We start from the raw sequence: 26,307 nt of genomic DNA, 5'->3' as shown, positions 1-26,307 counted from the left end.
TTGAGAGTACAGTGTGAGTTTAAATGATAGAAATAGTCTCTGTGTGCTTAATTGTATATGGGAGATAGAAATGTAGCCTTCAAGGTAACACAGGAAAAACAAAAGAGTTGTCAGGTGGAAAAAAAGAATTTATAGTAATTCACAGAATGGTTTCATTTTCTAAGTAATACGTTTAACCCTCTAGATAATCTATTCCCTTATATTGTTATATATGTGCCTACTTATACGTGCATATCTTATATAATTTATCAAATAACTTGCCCACAGTTAACTTTTCCTACTCTGATTTTAATAGTCATGTGATCCCCACACAATGCAGAGAAGAACTCGCCACCTGCTAAGACCATCACTGAACTCAAGGACTTGTGCTGAAGACTCACAGGTGCAGCCTTGCCTCCTTAATGAAAATTGCTTCCAGTTCCAGTACAATCTAACAGGTACAGTTAAAATCTATGACCTTGTCGTTTTCCCTGGACATTGACTAATGAGAGAATTTTTGTGTGTGTTTTCATTCTCAAGGTTAAGAATGGAGAGTAGAATGTGTGAGTGTATTGCATAAAAGCCTGAGTACTTGATGTTTCTAGTATCCCCTCACAGAAAGAAATGCCCACTCTCGGCATGTAGAATCAGCAAGGCCGCATAAAATCTCTGTAGTAAGAGAAGCTTAGAAAGATTTAGCAACATTTCAGCAAAATGTTGATTTAAGCCATGACAAACTGAAACAACAAAAATAAGTAGCAGAGAATTTACCATTGAGAGAAGAATGTAATCATATTTGCATAGAATTTAGCTCTTTCGTGCCTTTTATTATTTCAGAAATCTGAGCTTGTGAGGTACTTACTGTATGGGTCTGAATAAGAATGAATGCTACGACTGACTGGTCAGGGATGTTTTTGAGGTGCTGGGAATTACATCAGTCTAGCTGTTCGGCTGCTGCTCAGGATTTTTCCAGGCACCACAGTGCTCAGTGTCTAAAGCCAGAGGACTGTTATAGTTACATTGATCTGCTACTTGCCATTCCCTGCAGCAGCAGACATTCCAAAATGCTACAAAATGTGGAACCATGTTAAGTCACAGCATTGAATTCAGTACTGACAACCAGACCACCACATGCCTGCAGAGGCAAAGCAATTGCCTTTTCTGAAAGAAAAAAAAAAAAATCCTCACCACAGCCACGTTGGCTCTGCTGAGATTCCTCTTGTGAAAAACCTCACAGTGACTTCTGTGGGGCTGTCTGATTGTCTTCATAGGTGAAGATGACCTGGTGTATTTGTCCTTTTTCTTTAGAGAAAAGATCTCTGGTTTTTATAGTACTGTTTCAGAAATACAATAAAACTTGCTTTATTGGAAGAGCATATCTTTGAAACTCTGATTTTATTATACATGGGTTTGCTATTCTATTCCTATTAAACTATTAGATCATCTACCAATATGGAAAATTTCCTTAAAGAGTTTTTATATGACCAAGGGTCTTCCTTTCTACTGACATCAAAAATAAGTTGTTTAAAAATCAAATTAACTTTGGGGTAATTTATTCTAATTCTTCACCATCTAGTTTGTAATATGACTAGCCAAATCTGTAAAACTTTTTCTCATGATAGAACAATCTGAAAAAATATAGTTTCTGTAACAGTCCATACAGTTTTATGTGCCTTTTCCTCTTTCTTTCCTGGAACATCTCTTTTGACTATTCTGTATCAAATGCACTAAATGGTTTAAATGATCGGATTTAGTATTGAAAATGTTTTCAAGTTTACATGAAAGATTGGTGTCTTAGTCTGTCCTGGATGCTATAACAAATTGCTATGACTAAGTAGCTTATAAAACACATAAATATATTTCTTATAGTTCTGGAGGCTGGAAGTCCAAAATCAAGGTGCTACTAGATTCAGTGTCTGGTGAGGAGGGCCTGTATCTCTAGACAGTGCCTTCTAGCTACATCCTCACAGGATGGAAGGGGCAAACAAGCTCCCTTAGGCCTCCTTTATAAAGGCACTAATTTCATTCATGAGAGCTCAGCTCCCATATTCTAATTACCTCCCAAAGGTTCTCCCTCAAAATGCCATCACTTAGAGGGTTAGGATTTAAATATATGAATTTTGCAGGGGGACACAAACATCTGGACCATAGCAACTGACATAATATATGGGTTGTTTTTTCTCCAATTATCCTCAACAAATAGTTGATTCTAAAGTGGTTTTTCTTTACCATCCTGGTTAGTATCTTTCCTCTTCTACTCCAGCCAACCATGAGATGGTTTCTAACAAACCATTTGGCTCTTTATCTCTGGAAAGCAAATTTAAGTAGGTAACTCACTTTTCCTTGTGTATTTGGTTTTTGTTTGTTTTGCAATAAGGGCATTGCATGATGCTTCCCAAAGCTACCTGGAAGTGATTTTAGGATTATGTGTGGATTATTCTCCACCAATGCAGATAATCAAAGATCTGTTGTATTTTACTCACATGACCATAATTGTGAAACTCAGTGTGGGTGATCCTATGCCTGTAGAGTGGAGCACGTGCCAGCTGAGTGAAAACGCACCCTGTGGTCAAGGCGTCAGGACCCGCCTGCTAAGCTGTGTGCGCAGTGATGGCAAGCCAGTCAGCATGGAGCAATGTGAGCAGGTAATGTGTTTATATTCATATCTCACGTCCAAGGCTTTGTTTTTCTTAATATCGGTCTGCAGTTCCATGATGTCCAATATAGATAACGGACTGATTTCTTCTCATCTCAGCTTACGTTCAGTTAGAGTAAAGGGTGCCAGTATAGTACGGCTATAGCTCACTAGTTTGAATTCACTCAAAATGACTGGGAAAGGTCATTTTTGCAGTGGAGAAATGGGTTCATTAAAAATATATATTTTTATTACTTATAAAAAGTTATTTAACTGTACTTGTTTGCCAAACTGTTGACCTTGGGTGACTTTAATATTTAAATATGATTCTTTTGTATTGGACAGGTGATTCATTTGCATATGTGATAATACTGTCCCTTGCATAGAAGACGAACATGGACACTTGCCATTACAGAATCATGTCAGTTCGCTTAAGCAGATAATATTTGGATAAATAACAGAGATTTTTCTTTTCAACCTACATTAAAATGCATCCCTACTAAGTTTCAAATTAATGGGTTCTGAATCTTTGTAATTTTATAGCCCTCCTTTTTTTTCTCTGTTCCAAACTATAGGGAGTTCAGACAAAAGCTATAGTCAGACCTTTTCCAAAGAACTTGGCATTTTCTTGCCAACATATAAATGAAAAACACTATGGGGGCAGTTTAATAGAAGTAAAGATACTATCACACTTCAAGAATTACTGAAACAATCTTTGGATAAATTGGAAAAGGGGGACCAGTTAACTCACATTTCCCCAGGAACTTCTTTAACAAACTGGCAAAATGAAAATTGGTGGCATTTCTCTTAATAGAGGTGGAATACATCAGTGGGAATTAAAACAAAACAAACCTCTGTCACCTATCCCAACTTCACTCTGTTAAGTATTGTCACAACATGCTCATGCTCTTTAAACCAACAGAGCAGCTGCAGGCTACGTCACCAGTCTTAAGAACAGAACATCTGAAATGGATTTCCATTTAATCAAATTCTGAAACTGACTGATAAAGGGCAGAATGCTGTATACCATGATTTATTTATTTTAACATTTATTTTATTTAATCAGCCTCTAAAGAAGTTGTCTGTTTCAGGGGAAAAAAATCATTAATCTACAACTCCCAATAGGTGAGCATTGTTTATTTAGTGCATGTAATGAGTATTTTCTTTTGATACAAAAAGATATAAACTATTCATTAACAGAAAGTCAGTTTCTCTGATTTCCAGATACCATATGCCCAATAAATATGTAAAAAATACCAGTTTAAAGAAATCTCAAATTATTAACATAACTAGAATATCCATATATCTTAGATGGATTGTGGGTCTCATTATGATAATATCCATTTTACCCACTTGGCAAGTCATTGTACTATAGTCATTAATTTTAGCTTGGTAAGGATATTGCTAACATATAATATATGTTGAATTCAAAGTTTTCCTAAGTAAGCACATAAATAGTGTGTTATTCCTAGGGCAGAATTTTTAATTATTCTTTCTGTGTTTCTCAGGTGCTTTATTCTTTCACTAGGACCTCTGCTACCTTGGCCATTAGAAAGTTTGTATGGTTTGCCAAGATGCTGGTTTCAGAGAGGACAAGAAAAAAAATAAACTGTATCATCAACTTGACCCATCGTTATGACCACGATTGTGTTTTTAGCCCAGGCTTTTTTATGCACTTTAGATGGGTTGCTGATTGTATTTTTATCCCCATATTATTTATTTTCTAGCCTAGCTGACTTTCTGTGTTGGTCTTCTATGTACTTTTGGCCTATTCAGAAGCACAAAGTGCCTGAAGTTGGCATTGAAGTGTCTTTCTTGTTCCTTGCTGATTGAGCAACAGGACAGATCTCTGTGTAACGAGACACCTCTGCTTTCCTGGCAGCCTAATAGAGTTTAGGATTTTATAAAAAGAAATTTTGGCTGACAAATTTTTATTTGGTAATTAAAGGACAATCATTTTCTATGATTGTCACTAATTTATATAAGAAAGGATAAACTTCCCCACTGAAATATGGAAAGGTTATTATCACAGAGTAAAGGCGAGTCTTTCCCATGAAAGGACAGTGATTTGACTAAAGAGTGATTTCTCCAATAAAGCTGTGTTTCATTTCCATTTGCAGCATAATTTGGAGAAGCCCCAGAGAATGAGCATTCCCTGCTTGGTGGAATGTGTGGTCAACTGTCAGCTTTCAGGGTGGACGGCTTGGACAGAGTGTTCACAGACCTGTGGCCATGGAGGTATTGGTTTCTCCATGTTTTCCACTCACTAGTGTAGGTTTCTCAATATCTTTCAGTATGCCATAGCTTGATAAATGGCATAAGATATGGGACCCAGCTGAAGTCAATATGAAACTGACCCACAGGGGAAGAAAAACAGAGCCTGGCCTCTTATCAGTTCAGGAGAGTGAGGCAGAGGCTGCAGAATGGACCAGATAACAGTGGCAGACTCCAGAGAGGCTGATGAACCTATGGGACAATGTTTATTCAGAAGGTCATAAGCTCAACAAATTGAAAAAACATGTTGGCCTCAGTGGTTTTTGGGAAAAGTAGTATGTATTATTTAAGTAAAGCTGTCTACTATACCACGTAAACCCCCAAAGCACACCCTAGGCTGAACATAATAGACTAGAGACTTGCTTTTCACCCACATAAAGAGAGGGCTTTATGCTTCAAAATGTAAATCAAGGACACAAGTTCACAGAGGTTCTGCCACTTTAACGGGTCCAAGTTACTCTCGATGGTGATATCACTTGGCTCTGTGGAGGTTTTATGAACTGGGTTGGAGCAGCATACATCTCTTGCATATATATTAGACAAAATTGCTCTATGTTTCCAACTTATTGGAAGATGGCAGGGAAGGAAATGTACTTTCTGTGTAGTCAGTCACATCTCAGCAATAATGTTACGTTATCACATAATGTTATAAAGGAAAGGGAGTATAAATCTTTGGGAAGAAACAGAAATCATTACTACACGATCCCAGAATCCCAGTGGATAAGTAATGCACCATGGCAAGGAATGCAGAAGGCAATTGATACCCAGTAGTGAGGCAGGTAAGTGAAAACATAGGTGGCATTCCAGTCATTAGGCTGAAGTAGGGTCAAGACATGGGCCCACAGGAGAGAAAGCAACAAGACCATAGCATAAAACAGAGCTGGCTGAGGATAGAACTCTGGTCCTAAAGTAGAGTTGCAATATATCATAAGGTAAATGTCAAAAATTTGGAGAAAGGACCTAGGGAGAAATCCTGGTACACTGTTAGTACATCTTAGTGCATTTTATGCTGCTATAATAGAATACCTGAAGCTGGTTAATTTATGAAGAAAATAGGTTCATTTGGCTTATGATTCCTGTGGCTACAGGCTCAAGATTAGGCAGCTGCATCTGGCAAAAGCCTCAGGCTGTGTCAACTAATGGCAGAAAGCAGAGGAGAGAAGGTGTTTGTAAAGAGATCACATCGTGAAAGAGGAAGCAAGAGAGAGAAACTGAGGAAGCAAGAGAGAAATAACCCTGTGTTGCAGGAATGAATCTATTCCTGCACGAGTAAGAACTCATTCGCACCCAGGGAGGGCATTAATCCATTCATGGGGGATCTGCACTTATGACCCACACACCACCCCATAGACCTCATTGTCCAAGACCATCACAAAGGGGATCAAATTTTGATCTCAGTTTTGCTGGAAACAAACAAAATCCAAACCATAGCATTCCACAGGTGAATCTAAAAACTCATGTTCCTCTCACATGCAAAATACAGTCATTCCATCCAATAATCCTAAGTCTTAACTTGTTTCAGTACCAACTTAGAAGCCCAAAATCCAGAGTCTCATCTGAGACTCAAGGTAAGTTCTTCCAGCTTTGAGACTGCAAAAAAAAAAAAAAAAAAAAAGCAAGCAAGCAAACAAACAAAAAATACCAAGTTATTTGCTTCCAAGGTACAATGGTGGTATAGATATTTGTAAACATTCCTATTCCTAAATAGGAAAGCTAGCAGAAGGCAAGAAATAACTAAGATCAGAGCAGAACTGAAGGAGATAGAGACACAATAAACCCTTCAAAAAAATCAATGAATCCAGGAGCTTGTTTTTTGAAAAGATCAACAAAATTGGTAGACAGCTGGCAAGACTAATAAAGAAGAAAAGAGACAAGAATCAAATTGACGCAATAAAAAATGATAAAGAGGATATCACCACCAATCCCACAGAAATACAAACTACCATCAGAGAATACTATAAACACCTCTATGCAAATAAACTAGAAAATCTAGAAGAAATGGATAAATTCCTCGACACATACACCCTCCCAAAACTAAACCAGGAAGAAGTTGAATCCCTGAATAGACCAATAACAGGCTCTGAAATTGAGGCAATACTTAATAGCCTACCAACCAAAAACAGTCCAGGACCAGATGGATTCATAGCGGATTCTACCAGAGGTACAAAGAGGAGCTGGTACCATTCCTTCTGAAACTATTCCAATCAATAGGAAAAGAAGGAATCCTCCCTAACTCATTTTATGAGGCCAGCATCATCCTGATACCAAAGCCTGGCAGAGACACAACAAAAAAAGAGAATTTTAAACCAATATCCCTGATGAACATCGATGCAAAAATCCTCAATAAAATACTGGCAAACCGAATCCAGCAGCACATCAAAAAGCTTATCCATGACGATCAAGTTGGCTTCATCCCTGGGATGCAAGGCTGGCTCATCATATGCGAATCAATAAACATAATCCATCATATAAATAGAACCAAAGACAAAAACCACATGATTATCACAATAAGATGCAGAAAAGGCCTTTGACAAAATTCAACAACCCTTCTTGCTAAAAACTCTCAATAAACTAGGTATTGATGGGACATATCTCAAAATAATAAGAGCTATTTATGACAAAGTCACAGCCAATATCATACTGAATTGGCAAAAACTGGAAGTATTCCCTTTGAAAACTGGCACAAGACAGGGATGCCCTCTCTCACCACTCCTATTCAACATAGTGTTGGAAGTTCAGGCCAGGGCAATCAGGCAGGAGAAAGAAATAAAGGGTATTCAATTAGGAAAAGAGAAAATCAAATTGTCCCTGTTTTCAGATGACATGATTGTATATTTAGAAAACGCCGTCATCTCAGCCCAAAATCTCCTTAAGCTGATAAGCAACTTCAGCAAAGTCTCAGGATACAAAATCAATGTGCAAAAATCACAAGCATTCCTATACAGCAATAACAGACAAACAGAGAGCCAAATCATGAATGAACTCCCATTCACAATTGCTTCAAAGAGAATAAAATATCTAGGAATCCAACTTACAAGGGATGTGAAGGACCTCTTCAAGAAGAACTACAAACCACTGCTCAAAGAAATGAAAGAGGACACAAACAAATGGAAGAACATTCCATGCTCATGGATAGGAAGAATCAATATCATGAAAATGGCCATACTGTCTAAGGTAATTTATAGATTCAATGCCATCCCCATCAAGCTACCAACGACTTTCTTCACAGAATTGGAAAAAACTACTTTAAAGTTCATATGGAATCAAAAAAGAGCCCGCATCGCCAAGACAATCCTAAGCCAAAAGAACAAAGCTGGAGGCATCACATTACCTGACTTCAAACTATACTACAAGGCTACAGTAACCAAAACAGCATGGTACCGGTACCAAAACAGAGATATAGACCAATGGAACAGAACAGAGCCCTCAGAAGTAATACCACACATCTACAACCATCTGATCTTTGACAAACCTGACAAAAACAAGAAATGGGAAAAGGATTCCCTATTTAATAAATGGTGCTGGAAAAACTGGCTAGCCATATGTAGAAAGCTGAAACTGGATCCCTTCCTTATACCTTATACAAAAATTAATTCAAGATGGATTAAAGACTTAAATGTTAGACCTCAAACCATAAAAACCCTAGAGGAAAACCTAGGCAATACCATATAGACATGGGCAAGGACTTCATGTCTAAAACACCAAAAACAATGGCAACAAAGGCCAAAATAGACAAATGGGATCTAATTAAAGAGCTTCTGCACAGCAAAAGAAACTACCCTCAGAGTGAACAGGCAACCTACAGAATGGGAGAAAATTTTCACAATCTACCCATCTGGCAAAGGGCTAATATCCAGAATCTACAAAGAACTTAAACAAATTTACAAGAAAAAATCAAACAACCCCATCAACAAGTGGGCAAAGGATATGAACAGACTTCTCAAAAGAAGACATTTATGCAGCCAACAGACACATGAAAAAAATGCTCATCATCACTGGCCATCAGAGAAATGCAAATCAAAACCACAATGAGATACCATCTCACACCAGTTAGAATGGCGATCATTAAAAAGTCAGGAAATAACAGGTGCTGGAGAGGATGTGGAGAAATAGGACGCTTTTACACTGTTGGTGGGAGTGTAAACTAGTTCAACCATTGTGGAAGACAGTGTGGCGATTCCTCAAGGATCTAGAACTAGAAATACCCTTTGACCCAGCAGTCCCATTACTGGGTATATACCCAAAGGATTATAAATCATGCTGCTATAAAGACACATGCACACATATGTTTATTGCAGCACTATTCACAATAGCAAAGACTTGGAACCAACCCAAGTGTCCATCAATGATAGACTGGATTAAGAAAATGTAGCAAATATACACCATGGAATACTATGCAGCCATAAAAAAGGATGAGTTCATGTCCTTTGTAGCGACATGGATGAAGCCGGAAACCATCATTCTGAGCAAACTGTCACGAGGACAGAAAACCAAAGAGTGCATGTTCTCACTCATAGGTGGGAATTGAACAATGAAAACACTTGGACACAGGGTGGGGAACATCACACACTGGGGCCTGTCATGGAGTCGGGGGTGGGGGAGGGATAGCATTAGGAGAAATACCTACTGTAAAGGACGAATTAATGGGTGCAGCACACCAACATGACACATGTATACATGTGTAACAAACCTGCACATTGTGCACATGTACCCTAGAACTTGAAGTATAATAAAAAAAATAGAAAAATCGGCCTGAATAAAGAAATGACAGGGCCCAGGAAAGTATAAAACATAGCAGGACAGGCATGAAATTTTAAATTTCTGGAACATATTCATTTGACTGCATGTCCTGGGCACACTGGTGCAAGAGATGGGCTCCCTAGGCCTTGGGCAACCCCACCTCTATGGCTTTGCTGAGTGTAGCTCATGTGGCTGCTCTCGCCAGTTGAAGTTGAATGCCTATGGCTTTTTCAGGTGGGCATTGCACACTGCTGATGGCTCTACAGTCTGGGGTCCCCAAGGCAGCCCTGCTTCCAGGGATCTACTAGGCTTTGCCATGGTGGAAACTCTGTGGCAGCTCCACTCCTGTGGCAGGTTTCTGTCTGGGCTCCCAAGCTTTCTGACACATCCTCTGAAATCTAGGTGGAAGCCAGCATACCTTCACTGCTCTCCCGTTACAAAATTAGTAATATGGATGTGGATGCCCCTAAAGCTTATAGCTTAGACTCTCTAGAGTGACAGCATGGTTACATCTAGGGCAGTTTGAGCCATGGCTGCTCGAGCAGGAATCACTGGGATGTGGGTAGCAGATCTCTGAGGCAACACAGGGCAGTGGTGCTCCGGTCATGTCCCCTGAAACCATTCTTTCCTTCTAGACTTCTGGGCCTCTGATGGGAAGGGTTGGCCGTGAAGATCTTTAAAATGCCTTCAGGGCTTTTTTTCCATTGTTCTCACCATTACCACCTGGCTCCCTTTTAGCCATGCTACTCTTTTTAGCAAAGAGTCTCTTGGCGGTATTCTTGTATTCCTTTCCTGAAGATACTCTTTCACTCTCTACCACATGGCCATGCTAAAAATTTTCCAAATCTTTCCACTCAGCTTCCCTTATCTCTAGCAGTTTACCATAAGCTAGTCAGAAGCAGCAGCAGCCTGAGATTTACCACTTAGAAATTTTGTCCACCAGGTATGCTATTCTTTTACTCTTAAATTCTATATTCCACAAAGCTGTAGGGCATGGCCGCAATGCAACCAAGTTGTTTGCTATGGTGTAACAAGGATAGTTTTTTATCCACTTCCCAGTAGGTTCCTTATTTCCATCTGAGACTTCATCTGCATGTCCTTTACTGTCCATCTTTCTGTTAGCATTTTGGTCACAACCACTTAACCAGTCTCTAAGTTCTAAACTCTCCCTCATCATTTTGTCTTCTTCTGAACCATCACCAAAAACACACTTATTGCTCCAGTTATGGCAATGCAGACTTTTTCTAGCCTGCCCCTGCAAACTCTTCCAGCCTCCATGTATTACCCAGTTCCAAAGCCACTTTCACATTTTCAGGTATCTGTATACCAACAATTCACTCCTCAGTACCAATTTTCTGTGTTAGTTCATTTTGTATTGCTATAACAGAATACCTAAGACTGTGTAATTCATAAGGACAAGAGGTTTATTTGGCTAATGATTCTGGTGCCTGGAAGGTTCAAGATTGGGCAGCTGCACCTGGTGGGGGTCTCAGGCTGCTTCAACTCATAACAGAAAGTGGAAGGGGAGCAGGCATGTGCAAAACAGTCACATGGTGAGAAAGAGAACAAGAGCAAGAAGCCAGGAAAGCCACACACTTTTTAACAACCCTGTCTTGCAAGAGCTAACCCATTCCTGCAAGAGTGAGAATTCACTCACCCCCAAGGGAGGGCATTAATTTATTAATGAGGAAACCTCACCTATGACTCAAATGCCTCCCACTAGTCCTTACCTCCAACCCCACTGCAAAGGAGATAAAATGTTGACATGCCTTTTGGTGGGCACAAACCACATCCAAACCATAGCAGGCAAATTAAACAGGGGAGGAGATGGGAAGAAGAACTGCAGTTTGGAGAAATCATCATTGGGAAGGGAGGATGGGATACCAGGTCCTGGATCTGATTGTCAACCAAAGAGATTTGAAAGCAGTTTTCTAGAAGTCCTGATATTGGACCACTGGCAATAAGTTATGGACTCATCTCTAAGCTACTCACAAATGGATGTGCTGATGTTGTTGATAATTATCTTCTTTAGTTGAGATTGTGTGAGAAACTAGGTGTGACTCGTGATTAAAAAGGAGCTCATCTGTGAACTCAACTGTAAGATCCTAGAGAGAGCAGGGCCAAAAACTGTAGCCAGGGTACATATTAGGAAAACGTGACTAAGAAAAATTGACAACTGCTTCTACAAAGAATGTCACTCATAATGAAAGCATGGGAATTGCAATATCCAACAATAATATGTAATTTCTTGCTCAAGTGAGAGCAAAGAGCCTGTGGAAATGAAATGGCAGGTCTTAGGACTGAGATTTCAGTGATTAACCAATAGTTTGTCAATTGTTTTAAGAGACAGTCAGGCATGGTTTCTGCTGGGGCATCCACTTTAAAGTTGTGTAAATTTAAGTTCAAATGTAGCAGTTTAAGCAATTAACTAAATCTTTCTGAGTCTCCAATTCTTTATCTATAAATTGGAATTTTGCACGTTAGTGGTTTAGTTTTTGTTTTGAGAATTAAATGAAATTAAGTATTTGAAGACACCTGGCATAGTAACAGACACATCATGAGTATTTAGTATATGTGAATTTTCTCCTCCATGTTCCTCTACCTGTGTGTAGAAGAACGGGTTATTGGAGACTCTGTAGGATCTTTTAAAAATTATTCTGTAGACACAGTCACCCTCATCTCCCAATTTTATATCTCATCCTTTTACTCCCCTCCAAATTCTAAACACTATATTCATAGCCTATATGATGGTCTATAAATGAATATCTGATCAAGTGTTTTTATATTGACATATAAGTCATTCATCTTTTTTTTATCCATAAACAAATACATACATGTCAATTATAGTCTTATGTACTTAGAATTCAGCACTGGGGGAAAAAAGGCAATTTCCCTATTTTTATGGAGCTTAAAATCTAGTTTAGGGACAACAGAGAGTGAACCAACAAATAAGTAATAATGCCCATTGATGAATCCACAAAAGACATTCAAATGAGAGGTATTATTTTCATCAGTGATGTCTTTCATTAAAACAGTTGGTTGCTCCTCTGTTCAGAAGAGACTCACTCTGGATATCCCACTGCCATAAGCACTACAGTGTTGTCCTCAAGGGCCACTGCTGGGATGTTTGTTTCTCTCAGTAATAAAGGAGAGCGTGGAAAAGGCAAGAAAGAATAAAGTCCTGTATTGCGAATATGGCCCACGGGAATCTTCAGGATCTCACCTGTGCTGCCCGCTGTCTCCATCACTTTGTTCTGCCCTGCCAGCTCTGTCAGTTCCAATATACTACATTTCAATCTCTCACCATCATTCCCATGACTACCTCCTATGATTTTTATCATGCATGAATTGAGTCCATTTTCATGTCTATTTTTCTAAGGGGCCAGTGACCCTGTTTGTATTCTTCGTGGGTGAATCTTCACAGTGGAAACACAGTTCTTGGCACACTGAAAGAATTTTATTATTGTCATTGCCTAGATGGTTCTGGACCATAAAAAGAAAGCTGAAAGTGGAAGAGCTTGCATGCTAGATTGCAAGCCCAAAGGCAGCCAATCCCAAGAAACAGTGGCTGTTTCTTCTCCTTTGCCTAAATACCTACATTCTTAGGTCTCATTATCCAAGATTTTGTTCAATGCAAGGAGACAAGAAATCTGTTTATTATTATTTTTGTCTGAAAGTCCTAATTCTGCAACTGTACCAAGTCACTGAAACATAACAGATCTCCGTGTTATTCCAACATACCACCTTTATGAGTAAGACCCCAAATCATAAGTTTACTATTACAAGATCACTTAAAAATTGTAAGCAGTTCTGTTAGTGCTGTGGACTCATCAGACCCTGTTGTCTACTAGACCCTGTTTGTCTACAAACAACAAAAACCCATGCAAATTTGAATCCTACTATTCAGGAGTTCTAGGCAACTATAGTCTGAGCTAAAATTCACCTTTCTCCAATCCTTAGAATAATAAACAAAGACAAAAACAAAACACAGATTTCACAAGAAAAGTCCTTGTGTGAACTAAGGCACAGAAGGACTAGGGAAGGAATGTTAACTACTTGGAGAAGTCAAGTTGCATAAAGTACTTGGAAATCATCTAGATAGTGTCTATTGGCATATAAGTATGGCATCAGTTACACATCACTTCTGGCTAGTTTCTAAGGGTCTAGTAGGATAATATTTGGGCAGGATGGTGCCATAGCTCTTGTGACTAATGTTTTCTTTACTAGGCTGCTCAGTGTTCAATCTCACAAGCATTTTCTGACTACCTGTTCTATTTAAGGTCCCATGTTAAGACCTTCAGACAAAAATATAAAGATGAGTATATTCTACTTGCATTTATTTGCACCCAACTTCAATTTTTTTTTTTTTTTTTTTTCGTGATACAGAATCTTGCTCTGTTGCCCAGGCCGAAATGTAGTGGCACAATCTTGGCTCACTGCACCCTCTGCCTCCTAGGCTCAAGCAGTCCTCTCACTTCAGCCTCCCAAAGTACCTGGGACCATAGGCACATGCCGCCACACCTGATGAAATTTTGTATTTTTTGTAGAGACTGGGTTATGCCGTGTTACCCAGGCTGGTCTTGAACTCCTGAGCTCAAGCAATCTGCCTGCCTCGGCCCCCCAAAGTGCTGGGGTTACAGGCATAAGCCACCCCACCCAGCCCCAATCTCGAACTTTAAAAACAGAATTGAGTGGTACAAAGAGGAATAGGATACATGGCCCTTGAATTTTTAAGCACCTACCCTCAAGACTGTGCCAAGGCAGCCTCTGTGGGTGTATCATGTTATTCCCCATCATCCCCAAACTTCTTCCCCATTCTCTCCTTCCTGCTCCAGTCTGTTGGCACCACTCTTCCCTAACCATCACTCCTGTGGTAGATAGTAATATTATTAAAATAAGATAATTCTGTATTTAAATCATGCTTGAATCCTCATACAGCACAACCTGAAAAACAAACAGTAAATGAATAGCAGTAATCAGAAGCAGGAATGTATGGTATAGATGAACTTGTTTCTCAAGAGACCAAATTGTGGAGCTGCAAAGGTTGGAGACATCATTAGGAAACATCAGCAGCTCGCCTGTTCTAAGACAAAGTGCCAGCAGCTCTCTTTTGCAGGAGCCACTTTATCTTTTTGAATGGGTTGTAGCAATAGGCAGAGACCACAGGAAGAGGTAGAATTTATTTAGTCACATTAAAGTGGGCATGCAAGTTACCTGGGAGTCAAACTTCAGCAGCTGCAGTTCTCAGCTGATGTCTTTATCAAAAACAAAAGTTCACACAATTATCTCTGTTTCTGCATTCGCTGAGTTGTTGGGCAAAACCTGGTGTGCTGGATGTCCCTGATACTTCCCCATGAGCCACACTTCATCCTCAAACCCACAGAACTGCAGTGATCTGAGGGGAAGTTTTGAAATGAGCTCTTACTTTATTTTCCAAGTGTCTGGATTGCCTCTTTAATGTACACTTGATGCTTGGCATATACTTTCTAATTGTGTTAAAGATTTCAAGGTCAGAACAGTTCGAATCCAATTTATTTCAATTTAGAAAGAGACTGATTCTAAGCTTCCACTAAGGGATCTTTTTAGATAGATTTCAAAGATCAAAGCTTGTAATAGAAGAGCTTAATATTTGGATTAGTCATGTTTTTTGTCTCTTGAATTTTCATCAGTTTAGTGGGATGTAGAACTCCCTAAATTTAGCATGTCATGAATTATTCATAATTATTTAACTGATAACACTCTAAGAATGTTATTAAATCCAGACTATGATTTCTTTGTATTTTATATTTTTAAATTTAATGCATATGAGTTTATAATATTTTTATATCCTATGACCCAGCCTACTTCTTGTGTTTCCCAGATGGCATATAATTTTTCTGTCAACTCTAGCCCATAATGAGAAAATAAGTTTGTATTAACTCCAAAACACAACAACTTTGTGACTTCCAGCTTTTTTTTTCTAGGTTTCAAGGGCAAGCCAGTAACTTTAATTTTTGGTATCTGCATCCAATTTGATCAATGCATGGTATTCTTGATTGGGCGCAGTCTGTCATAATAATTCAGACTTATTTACTGTATCAAGTAATTCATTCTTATGGCAAAAGAACAAGAAGCTAGGTAGTGGAATGGAAGAAAAAGAATAGACAAGAAACTGGACGATCTGGGTTTTAGAGTCAGCTTTTCCATGGCAAGTTGTAGGATGTCAGAGTGCTCACTCATCCTGTGCAGAACTTTCTTGCACTGTTTTTATCTATAAAATGATGAAATATTAGAGGGATTACTTTTTAATACCTGTTGGTCAAGGATATAATTACTGATGCTAGGAGTATGTTAGTAATTCTTCACAACAGTACTATAAAGTATAGACCTAATTTTACAGATGTAATGATAGGCACTGAAGTAATCTGCCCAAGGTTACATAGCTTGTCAGTTGTGGAGGATGGATTTGAACCCAAGTTCAGGTGTCTCCAAAGCCCCCATTTGTTCCACTATGATCCTGTAAATCTGACACTGTATCATCTATTGTGTACATGGCCCTTGGTCGCATGCTATATCACTATAAAAATTATTATAATTTATAGGTATATTTGAGAATAAGCAGAGAAAATAGGTAATAGGTTGGAACACAAAGGACAGTGAGATATATTAATGCTTTAAGAAGTCCCTCTGAATTTTAAACCTTCTAAATATGTTCTTGCCTCACAACCAATAATGTTGCATGTTATATAGTTTATCTAATAGGAATATAGCTGCCAGTCTTACAGAGAGGTAATGTGTGACTCTGATGGTTTTCTCTAAAAAGGGTGTGAAGATTAGCTCCAAGATTTGCAAACTCACTCTCTCTCACCTTATTGCATCCCATGGAAATTGCTCATTGTGGGTATTGCTGCTGTTTATAGGTATTTCAGTGGTCCCTCAAGTTGTGTTAGTTTTTAATGGAACTGAAATGTGATTGTTGAAAATAGAACTGGAGGTAAGCGGTCAGAATGCATATACATACTCTACCATTGAAAAGTCTGGAGTTATTTATATCCAAGCAATGTCAAAAGTGCTTAATCTTCTGCCATAAAATACCTGTCTAAGCCCCTTGACATCACAGCCTTGACTTCTAAAGTGGTGGTCTTGTTACTTCCCATGTACCTGGCAGAGACGTGATCCTGGCTGGGACTAGAGTCTGTTTTGCTCTGAAAAGCCTATAGAATGTTTATCTTGCTTAAGTTGGATCTTCCGTAGGATAAAAGGGTATCTGGAGACCTGAAGCAATTTTCATATAAGCCAGGGAATCCCTCTATAGGGGAAGCTCATGGACTGTAGCTCTGGGTGTAGAATTACTGCTGCATCAGTATCACACATGTGCTAAAGAGCTGTCTTTAGTTTGCAGATCAGGACTGTAATTTTCCTCCACTCTGCTATACTGGAAAATAGCCTTGATCTCAAATCTGTATCCACCAGTAATATTTAAAATAAATTTTGCACTTAAACTTGGATAAAAATTCCTGATATTTGTTAAGAGAAGTGAGAAGTACAGCTTTAACCACTTTTTAGTAGATGGCCAGCCTAAAAAGCCACATGAAATTAATTGAGCATTTTATACACAACCTGATTTTCCACTGCTTTCAGAAATTTACTCTGATGAGTACCCGAAAGCAAATAAAGAGTTGTCATAGGAGAAAGGTGTTAGCACAGTCACCTTAATTACTTTTTGCTAAAGAAAATATGGAGTGTACAAATACATATAACAAATTTATTGCAAAAGATAGATCTAAGTGCAATTCTCAAACTAGTTTGAGTGGCCTAATAACTAGAGCATAGTATCTCATACCTAAGACATGGATTAGATGAGATCTATTGGAAAGCATATGCTTTTGGAGCAAGACAAATCTTTGTTCCAAACCTTCTACCTGTATCATTTCACAAAAAATATTTAAATTCTCTGAGCCTCAGTTTATCATGTGTTAAACGGAATATTAATAACTATGTCCTAAACTCAGCCTGAAACCGGGGTTGATAAAGTGATTTATGTGACTCAGAGAGTAGGGTGAGGAACTCTCAGGGGCAGGAGAGTGAAGAAAGGATAAGGAAGAGAAAAAGCTAAGCAAGAATATATGATATCATTTGTATATCAAAGCATATTGTATTCCCTTAATTAATTTAGTGCCTCCCTCCATAATGAGGACTGCTTTTACAATGACGAAAGGTATCATACAATAAAATGCCTTAAACATAGAAATATATATGACTAAAATTAACTTAGATTGAACATGGCCATCTACTAATGAGGTTTTGTTAGTATTCCCTTGCTTCTTTTTCACTCATATTGTCATCTACTAGTATTTGCTATTGTCTAACACTAGGTCACAGGTACCAAATGCTTAAGAATAAATCCATAGGGGGAAAACCTTTGAAAGCAGAAACCTTTTATTCATTAACCTGATTTTGGGGTTCTTATCAGGAAAGGCCGTCATTAACTTCAGTTAAGTGGCATTGTACCCTATTCCGCATCGTGTTTTAGTTGGCCAGCCCCTTCTAGATGTTGGCTTCTGGGTGATCATTTTCTGCCAATGATTGTGCATAAACTTTGGAAATTTAACTCATGTTCAAAAGAAGTAATGTCCAGGTGGAAAGCAAGCCAATAACAATTATATTCATAGACATGCTGGAAGCTCAAAGTTACTTCATATACTACTATTACTTTTATATATCTACAGTGCACTGCAGTTTATAGGTATATTTATGTAAATTGCTCAGATATTTTATTCAATGAACTATTTGTTTCCAGTCAATAGGAACCTTCTTCAACAATCTCTCTATTATTCTTATATTTCCTTTTCCATTATCTCTTACATATATACTTTGCCTGGGCCGTATCCAAATTGGCCAGAGATATCAAAACCATAATTTCCAGTAAATTCAGTGACTATGTGTCAGGGCCACAGAAGAATTGTTGTTTACAGCATGCTTCTCTAAAGGGCATGGTAGCTGACTACTTTGATTGGAAAGTATGGTCAGAATAGGGAATTACTGCATTTGACTTCCTTTCTTTTTCTGAGTGTATACATTGACAAATGTTTACCAGTTTTGAGATTCATTTGAATTGCTTAAAATTTCCTACATCTACTTTGTCAGTGGAGCCTCAAGAGGGAAGTTTGACTACTGCCTAGTTCAGTGGGAATATGATCTAGTCTGATATGCTTTAAACCTGTATGCAGGCACTAGGATTGGCCTCTCTGTTTCAGTTTTTGTTTTTACAACCTGTATACCACCTCACTGTCTATTATTTTTTCTAAAGATTTTGCCATTCAATCATTTTTCTTTCATTGCTAGTGATTATTGCTCATATAATAATAAGCTCAATATCAATGTTGTTTATAATGAGGTCCCAGTATTCTCCAGGGAAAAAGAGGAAAAGGCTCAGAGAGGAGAATTACTAGCAAATAGCAAATTTACCCTACTATGATTTAGGTATTTTTTTAATTGGAAACGTATTTTATAGGGAATATCTTTCTCTGTTTTGTAGCCTGATGAGTGCACGAATAGAGTCAACTTCTGTTCCTTCATCTCAATAGGCATTGCTCATTCAGCATATTGTCCATATTTATGATTGAATTTAGTTCCCAATTGATACCTATTGTCATGTCTTATGCTGTTATAGAAAAACATAAACCCGACAGAGCGAGACTCTGTCTCAAAAAAAAAAAAAGGAAAAAAAAAGAAAAACATAAACCCAAGCAAGACAAGTCCAGAGAATTTCCAAGGAAATTCTTCCCCTCTGACTTTGAAAGCATGAGGATATGTATGGCAGCGAGCTTCACTATTACTCTGAGAACAAAAAGAGTCCAGGATACAGTGTTAAGGGATTTGATGGGTTGGGACCTGGCTGTGTAATTGTGCATTTTATAATTTTGTTCATTTAATATAATAAGCCCAGTAAAATACAGGAGACACAGGTAGCATGTTTTATGTACTCATTACAGGCATGTTTCAGGGCCAGTTCTAGGAATTTATATGAGAGTATTTGTTAAAAATAAATGTTTAAGAAGAGAAAAATAAAAGCATTTACCATATTTAAAATATTCCGCAAGTTTCTTTCTTTCTTTTTTTTTTTTTTTTTCAGATGGAGTCACAGGCTACAGTGCAGTGGTGCGATCTTGGCTCACTGCAAACTCTGCCTTCCAGGTTCAAGCGATCTTCCTGTCTCAGCCTCCGAATAGCTGAGATTATAAGTACACACTGCCATGTCTGCTAATTTTTGTATTTTTATTAGAAATGGGGTTTTACCATGTTGGTCAGGCTGGTCTCGAACTCCTGACCTCAAGTGATCTGCCCGTCTTGGTGTCCCAAACTGCTGGGATTACAGGCATGAGCTACTGTGCCCAGCCCCTTGCAAGTTGCTTTTATACAGTATTTTTTATTTGTATAACCTATGTGACACATATCCAGGCAGTCCTCATCATCTGATATTCTTCACCTGAATCTGCATTATTGTGAATTTTATAGACAGCCAAGCCCCTCATAGCATCAAAATATTCATGAATAAACTTATTTACAGAACCTTTGCCCAGTCAACAAGCTTTCTCCATTAACACACATGTTCTATCATTGCAAATCAGGGGATTTGTTGGTCTATCTTTAGCTGTAAATTAAATGTGTGTCCACTACAAAGGGGATACAATATGGAGTGATCTTCACACCAAAGATTAAAGGAAGCCCTTGGAAAACGGATGATAATTAACTCAACAGCCAAAGACTTTATGTTCAAGCTGTGAAAGTCAGCTATGAAACATCAAGATCTCTTACAGCTATCATAAAATTATGTAAGAAATATCAATGACCAATTTATTATTTGTCCTAATAATGAGTGCATAATTGTAATCATAATATATATGCTAGCGGATATTAGATAAAATAAACCCACTTGCATTCTTTTTAGTTTCAGAAAAAAGTCTCATTTAAATATTTTTTACTATTTATTTAAAATAATTTAATTCCCATTTAAAATAGCTTCACTTTTAAGTGGCATTTTTTTCTAACATGAATTATCTTCAAGTAATAAAGACTTTTTCTATTCTCAGTTCTATTTTACAGAAAATTTATGCTCAGAAGAGTTAAAGTACTTGTATGTAGTCATATCATTTACTAATTGTTAATTGGAGAGAACTATTTCCAACTAGAAACTTTTAATGCCCATTCCAGGCCTCTCTCCACCATATATCAGGTTTATTTTTTAACTTTCCATGTTTTTTTCTATAGATATGAGGTCTTGCTATGCTGCCCAGGCTCTTCTCGAACTCTTGGACTCAAGTGATCCCCTTGCCTCAGCCTTCCAAAATGCTGGGATTACAGGCGTGAGCCACTGTGCCTGGCACATCAGCTAGTTTCAAATTCTCTTCCTCTCATGTTCCACACCACACCATACCTTTACCTTTAATTTGGCCACATCCTCCACTGCTTTCTCTCTCCCATCAAAACTCATCATTGCCAAAACAATTCCTTCAGGCTCCTGCTGTTAGGATTTCTGGATAGAATAATTATTGCTGGGAGATAGCTGCTTGGTTGAATATTCCATCCTTTCTGAGATCTGGCATCCCAAGTAATATTTGACCACTACCCTGGGAGGTGGCAGACCTCTTTATTGATAACATCCACATTCCGTGTTATTAGATTTTTTTTTATTTGAGGGATACATTTTTGGTTCTTTAACTTATACAATCTAAACATCCCTGACTCAAATAGAAAAAGAGATATAGTAAAAGATAACAATTACCCAACAGAAGCATCAGGTCCAGTAATTTTCTCTTATACTTGCATGTATCTATTAGCAATATTTTTTATTGGAGTTTAACATGAACCAACTAAACACAAAATACATCAAAATGCAGATTTACTGTATGTTCCTTGGTTTCAAAAAATATTCTTGGAAGTCATCGGCATTGTTTGGAAATCTTCTCTTCGTGTTTGGATAGCAAAAGCGAGAGAAACCATATGGCTGTGCTTCCAGTGAATGGTCTTGAGACTTCATTATTTTTAAAGTAATAGCATCATTTTTTTCTTTTGCATTTATTAGATTTTTCTCTACCTTTATGTCCAGCAGAACATATCTGTCACCTTAATGGAAATAAATAAAATGGTTCTATAGTACTGGCCCTCAGCATGCCATCAATTCAAGACAAGCTTGAAGTTATTTGGTTGTAATGAAATAGAGCCTCTTTGGCTGTGATAAAGGTGACACCACATTGTCATTATCCTTACAAAGATGGATGGAACAGCCTGCAATTATAATGACATTAGGATAATAGGTGTTTCAGTCAAGAGAATAAACATTAAAGTTATTAAAAAACTTGAAGAGTACTTAAGCAAAAATTAATGTGAAATCTTGTGCCAAATGTGTTCATCTGGCAGGGACAACATTTGATGTGAATGATATCTGACCTGTATGATTTGAGTGATGCTGGGAAGAACATCTGTCTAAACGTATACACTCCATGCAAAAGCTCTGTGCCCAGGGTTGCAGAATCAGCCCTTGCCTATATTATCACTGAAAGAAATTTTACCAGTGATATGATTTAACTGTGTCCCCAGCCAAATCTCAAACTTGAATTGTATCTCCCAGAATTCCCAGGTGTTGTAGGAGGGACCCAGGGGGAGGTAACTGAATCATGGGGGCCGGTCTTTCCTGTGCTATTCTTATGATAGTGAATAAGTCTCATGAGATCTGATGGGTTTATCAGGGGTTTCCGCTTTTGCTTCTTCCTCATTTTTCTCTTGTTACCTCCATGTAAGAAGTGCCTTTCACCTCCCACCATGATTCTGAGGCCTCCCCAGCCATGTGGAACTGTAAGTCCAATTAAACCTCTTATTCTTCCCAGTCTTGGATATGTCTTTATCGGCAGTGTGAAAATAGATTAATAGAGTAGATTGATACCAGTACATTGGGACACTGCTGAAAAGATACCCAAAAATGTGGAAGCAACTTTGGAACTAGGTAACAGGCAGAGGTTGGAAGAGTTTGGAGGGCTCAGAAGAAGACAGGAAAATGTGGGAAAGTGTTGAACCTCCTAGAGGTTTGTTGAATGGCTTCGACAAAAATGCTGATAGTGATATGAACAATAAAGTTCAGGCTGAGGTGGTCTCAGATGGAGACGAGGAACATGTTGGGAACTGGAGGAAAGGTGACCCTTGTTATGTTTTAGTAAAGAGACTGGTGGCATTTTGCCCCTGCCCTAGAGATTTGTGAAACTTCGAACTTGAGAGAGATAATTTAGGGTACCTGGTGGAAGAAATTTCTAAGCAGCAAAGCATTCAAGATGTGACTTGGGTGCTGTTAAAAGCATTACATTTTAAAAGAGAAACAGAGCATAAAAGTTCAGAAAAATTTGCAGCCTGACGATGCAGTAGAAAAGAAAAAGCCATATTTTTTTTGAGGAGAAATTCAAGCCAGCTGCAGAAATTTGCATAAGTAGCGAAGACTCTAATGTTAATCCCCAAGACCAAGGGAAAAATGTCTCCAGGGCATGTCAGAGAACTTCACAGCAGGCCCTGCCATCATAGCCTGGAGGGCCAGCAGGAAAAGTGGTTTTGTGGGCCGGGCCCAGGGTGCCGGTGATGTGTGTAGCCTAGGGACTTGGTGCCCTGTGTCCCAGCTGCTCCAGCTGTGGCTGAAAGGGGCTGACTTAAAGCTCGGACTGTGGCTTCAGAGGGTGGAAGCCCCAAGCCTTGGCAGCTTCCACGTGGTGTTGAGCCTGAGGGTGCAAAGAAGTCAAGAACTGAGGTTTGGGAACCTCTGCCTAGATTTCAGAAGGTGTATGGAAACGCCTGGATGCCCAGGCCAAAGTTTGCTGCAGGGGTAGGGCCCTCATGGAAAACCCCTGCTAGGGCAGTGCGGAAGGGAAATATGGGGTTGGAGCCCCACACAGAGTCCCTAGTGGGGTGCTGCCTAGTGGAGCTGTGAGAAGAGGGCCATCGTTCTCCATCCCTGTAAATGGTAGACCCACTGACAGCTTGCACCATGTGCCTGGAAAACCTGCAGACACTCAATGCCAGCCCATGAAAGCAGGCAAGAGGGAGGCTATACCCTGCAAAGCCACAGGGATGGAGCTGCCCAAGACCATGGCAACTCACCTTTTGCATCAGTGTGACCTGAAAGTGAGACCGGGAGTCATAGGAGATCATTTTGGAGCTTTAAAATTTGACTGCCCACTGGATTTCGGACTTGCATGGGCCGCATAACCCCTTTATTTTTGCCAAGTTCTCCCATTTGGAATGGCTGTATTTATCCAATACCTGTGCCCGTATTGTATCTAGGAAGTAACTAGCTTGCTTTTGATTTTACAGGCTCATAAGCAGAAGGGACTTGCCTTGCCTCAGATGAGACTTTGGACTGTGGACTTTTGGGTTAATGCTGAAATGAGTTAAGACTTTGGGGGACTGTTGGGGAGCCATTATTGGTTTTGAAATGTAAGGACATGAGATTTGGAGGGGCCAGGGACAGAATGATATGGTTTGGCTGTGTCCCCACCCAAAACTCAACTTGAATTGTATCTCCAGAATTCCCACATGTTGTGGGAGGGACCCCGGGGGAGGTAACTGAATCATGGGGGCCAGTCTTTCCCATACTATTCTTGTGATAGTGAGTAAGACTCATGAGATCTGATGGGTTTGTCAGGGGTTTCTGCTTTTGCCTCTTCCTCATTTTTGTCTTACCACCACCATGTAAGAAGTGCCTTTCACCTCCCATCATGATCCTGAGGCCTCCCCAGCCATGTGGAACTGTAAGTCTAATTAAACTTCTATGTCTTCTCAGTCTTGGCTATGTCTTTATCAGCAGCATGAAAATGAATTAACACAACCACCATCTAAAATTCCTTGTATGTCTCCTATAAAAGACTGAAATAGGTAGCTATCTTTGCTGTCTTGCTCATGTCTACCCAGCAGCATGATTAATGAAGCAGCTACTAGAGTAAAACTGCTTTGAATCCTGTTCTGCAACCTACTTTGTTTGTTTTTTTAAGCCCAAACAAGTGACTTAAATTCTCTGTGCCTCAGTTTTGTCATCTATAATATGAGAAAACAGTAGAATTTTCCTCTTGGATTGTTATCATTATTAAATGAGTCCATGCATATGAAGTGTTGAAAATATTGCCCAACACATGGTACTAGCTCAACCAATGTATTGATATTATTATATCACACATTTGCATGTAACGTAATATCACATCAATAATTTATGAAAATATAAATTAAACATATAGTCCACTTTACTTAATGTCTGTGAAGTACCATGTTAGGCACGGAAGTGTAAACCTTAAGGAATTTAGAAGCCAGTGATTAGGACCCCCTAGTTTTCTTTGAGGATATTCTCAGAGAGTTAGTTTACCACCAAATCTGTGATAATATTCTGGTGGACATTAAGAGTTCTAGTTCTTTGAAAGTGAGTCACCCTTACTTATCACTAAACTTGAAGGTATCTGTAATTGTTTCTATCCAGGGTTTTCAAGTAAATTCTATCTAGAAGCGAAGTCCTCACTAGCTTTCCATTTCTCTTAGGATATAAATGTAGAATCTTTGACATCAACTAAAAGACTCTGCTTTTAATAGCTTTAACAACATTTTCTCAAGCCCTTCTCACTATTACTGTCTGCTCCAGCTGCACTGGCTTCTGTCAGGTCCTCAGACATGTGATCCTTTGCACCTCACCATCTCTTCACATGCGCCCACCTCTGTGTGGCGCACTCTCTCTGCACATCATGTCTGACTTACATCTTTTCAAGTTTCTGCTTAAAGTTCCACTGCTCATGGCAGTGATCTCTGATTCCTTCTCAGAATGGGCTGCCATTCTAATGCATGCTTCCACAGAACCCTGTTTTTCTTTTAACATTTATCACAAATACAGTTACATACTTAAATTTATAACAACATTGGAAGTCCATCATATTCACAAATAACTAATAGTAATTAAATTATATGTGCTGAGTACTTCATCAGAAAGAATAAGAGTGAGTAGGAAAGAGAGAGTGAGAGTGAAAGAGTGCAAGAGAAAGAGAGAAGCACAAACAAATAATGTAGGTTATTCCATCTCTATTCCACTTGATGAGCTGATGACCATTCTGCCTAGGAGGGGGCAGAAGATGATATGGGAGCACTGCTCTTTCCTGCGCAATTTTTGCTAATCAATTGTCTTTCATTGCAGAACAGGAGACTGGTATTTGAACATATGTTTTTTAAACATCTTGGTTCCTTCATACAAGCCAACAACTTTATCTTGTGTTCAATGAAGAAAGAAATTGGTTCTAAACCTCTGAAAAAAATTATCTGTTTTGAATTAATTGAAAGACACTATTGGGACCTTGGGGTAGCACCTTCCTAGGGAATTTTTTAGGATAATTTGGATTATGTGTGATTTTTACCTTACTTGCTCATGTTTATGCTCATGCTCATTGCCTCACAGAAGAGGCAATGCTCACTATTTTGGTTTAATATTTGTAATCCTGGCTTAAAGTATGAGGTCTTTGATGGTAGAAGATACATCTGGCAATTTTACTACTGTCCATAGCACACTACAGGATGCCTTGATCATGCTAGAGCTTAATAAATAAATATTTATTAAATGAATTGACAGTCTACCAATGTTTACAAGATCAGTCTACTTGGCAACAATAGAAAGTTTGTACTTTGAAGACTAA

The 26,307-nt window shown here is 38.7% G+C and overlaps 1 protein-coding gene across 2 annotated transcripts in view; it reads left to right on the top strand.

Moving 5' to 3' along the window:
- Window positions 1–26,307, top strand: part of THSD7B (thrombospondin type 1 domain containing 7B) — a 919,482-nt gene that overhangs the window by 856,116 nt on the left and 37,059 nt on the right. For both annotated transcript variants that reach the window (XM_032145845.1, XM_058434423.1), the window contains 3 exons: window positions 296–437; window positions 2,509–2,624; window positions 4,735–4,852. In XM_032145845.1, the coding sequence (XP_032001736.1) occupies window positions 296–437; window positions 2,509–2,624; window positions 4,735–4,852 (376 nt within the window). The remainder of the gene's footprint in view (window positions 1–295; window positions 438–2,508; window positions 2,625–4,734; window positions 4,853–26,307) is intronic.

This window comes from Hylobates moloch, unplaced genomic scaffold (genome assembly GCF_009828535.3).
Source record: "Hylobates moloch isolate HMO894 unplaced genomic scaffold, HMol_V3 SCAFFOLD_24, whole genome shotgun sequence".
Lineage (NCBI taxonomy): Eukaryota > Metazoa > Chordata > Mammalia > Primates > Hylobatidae > Hylobates > Hylobates moloch.
Note: the sequence above shows the minus strand (reverse complement) of the source record. Positions and strands in the feature narration are given on the sequence as shown.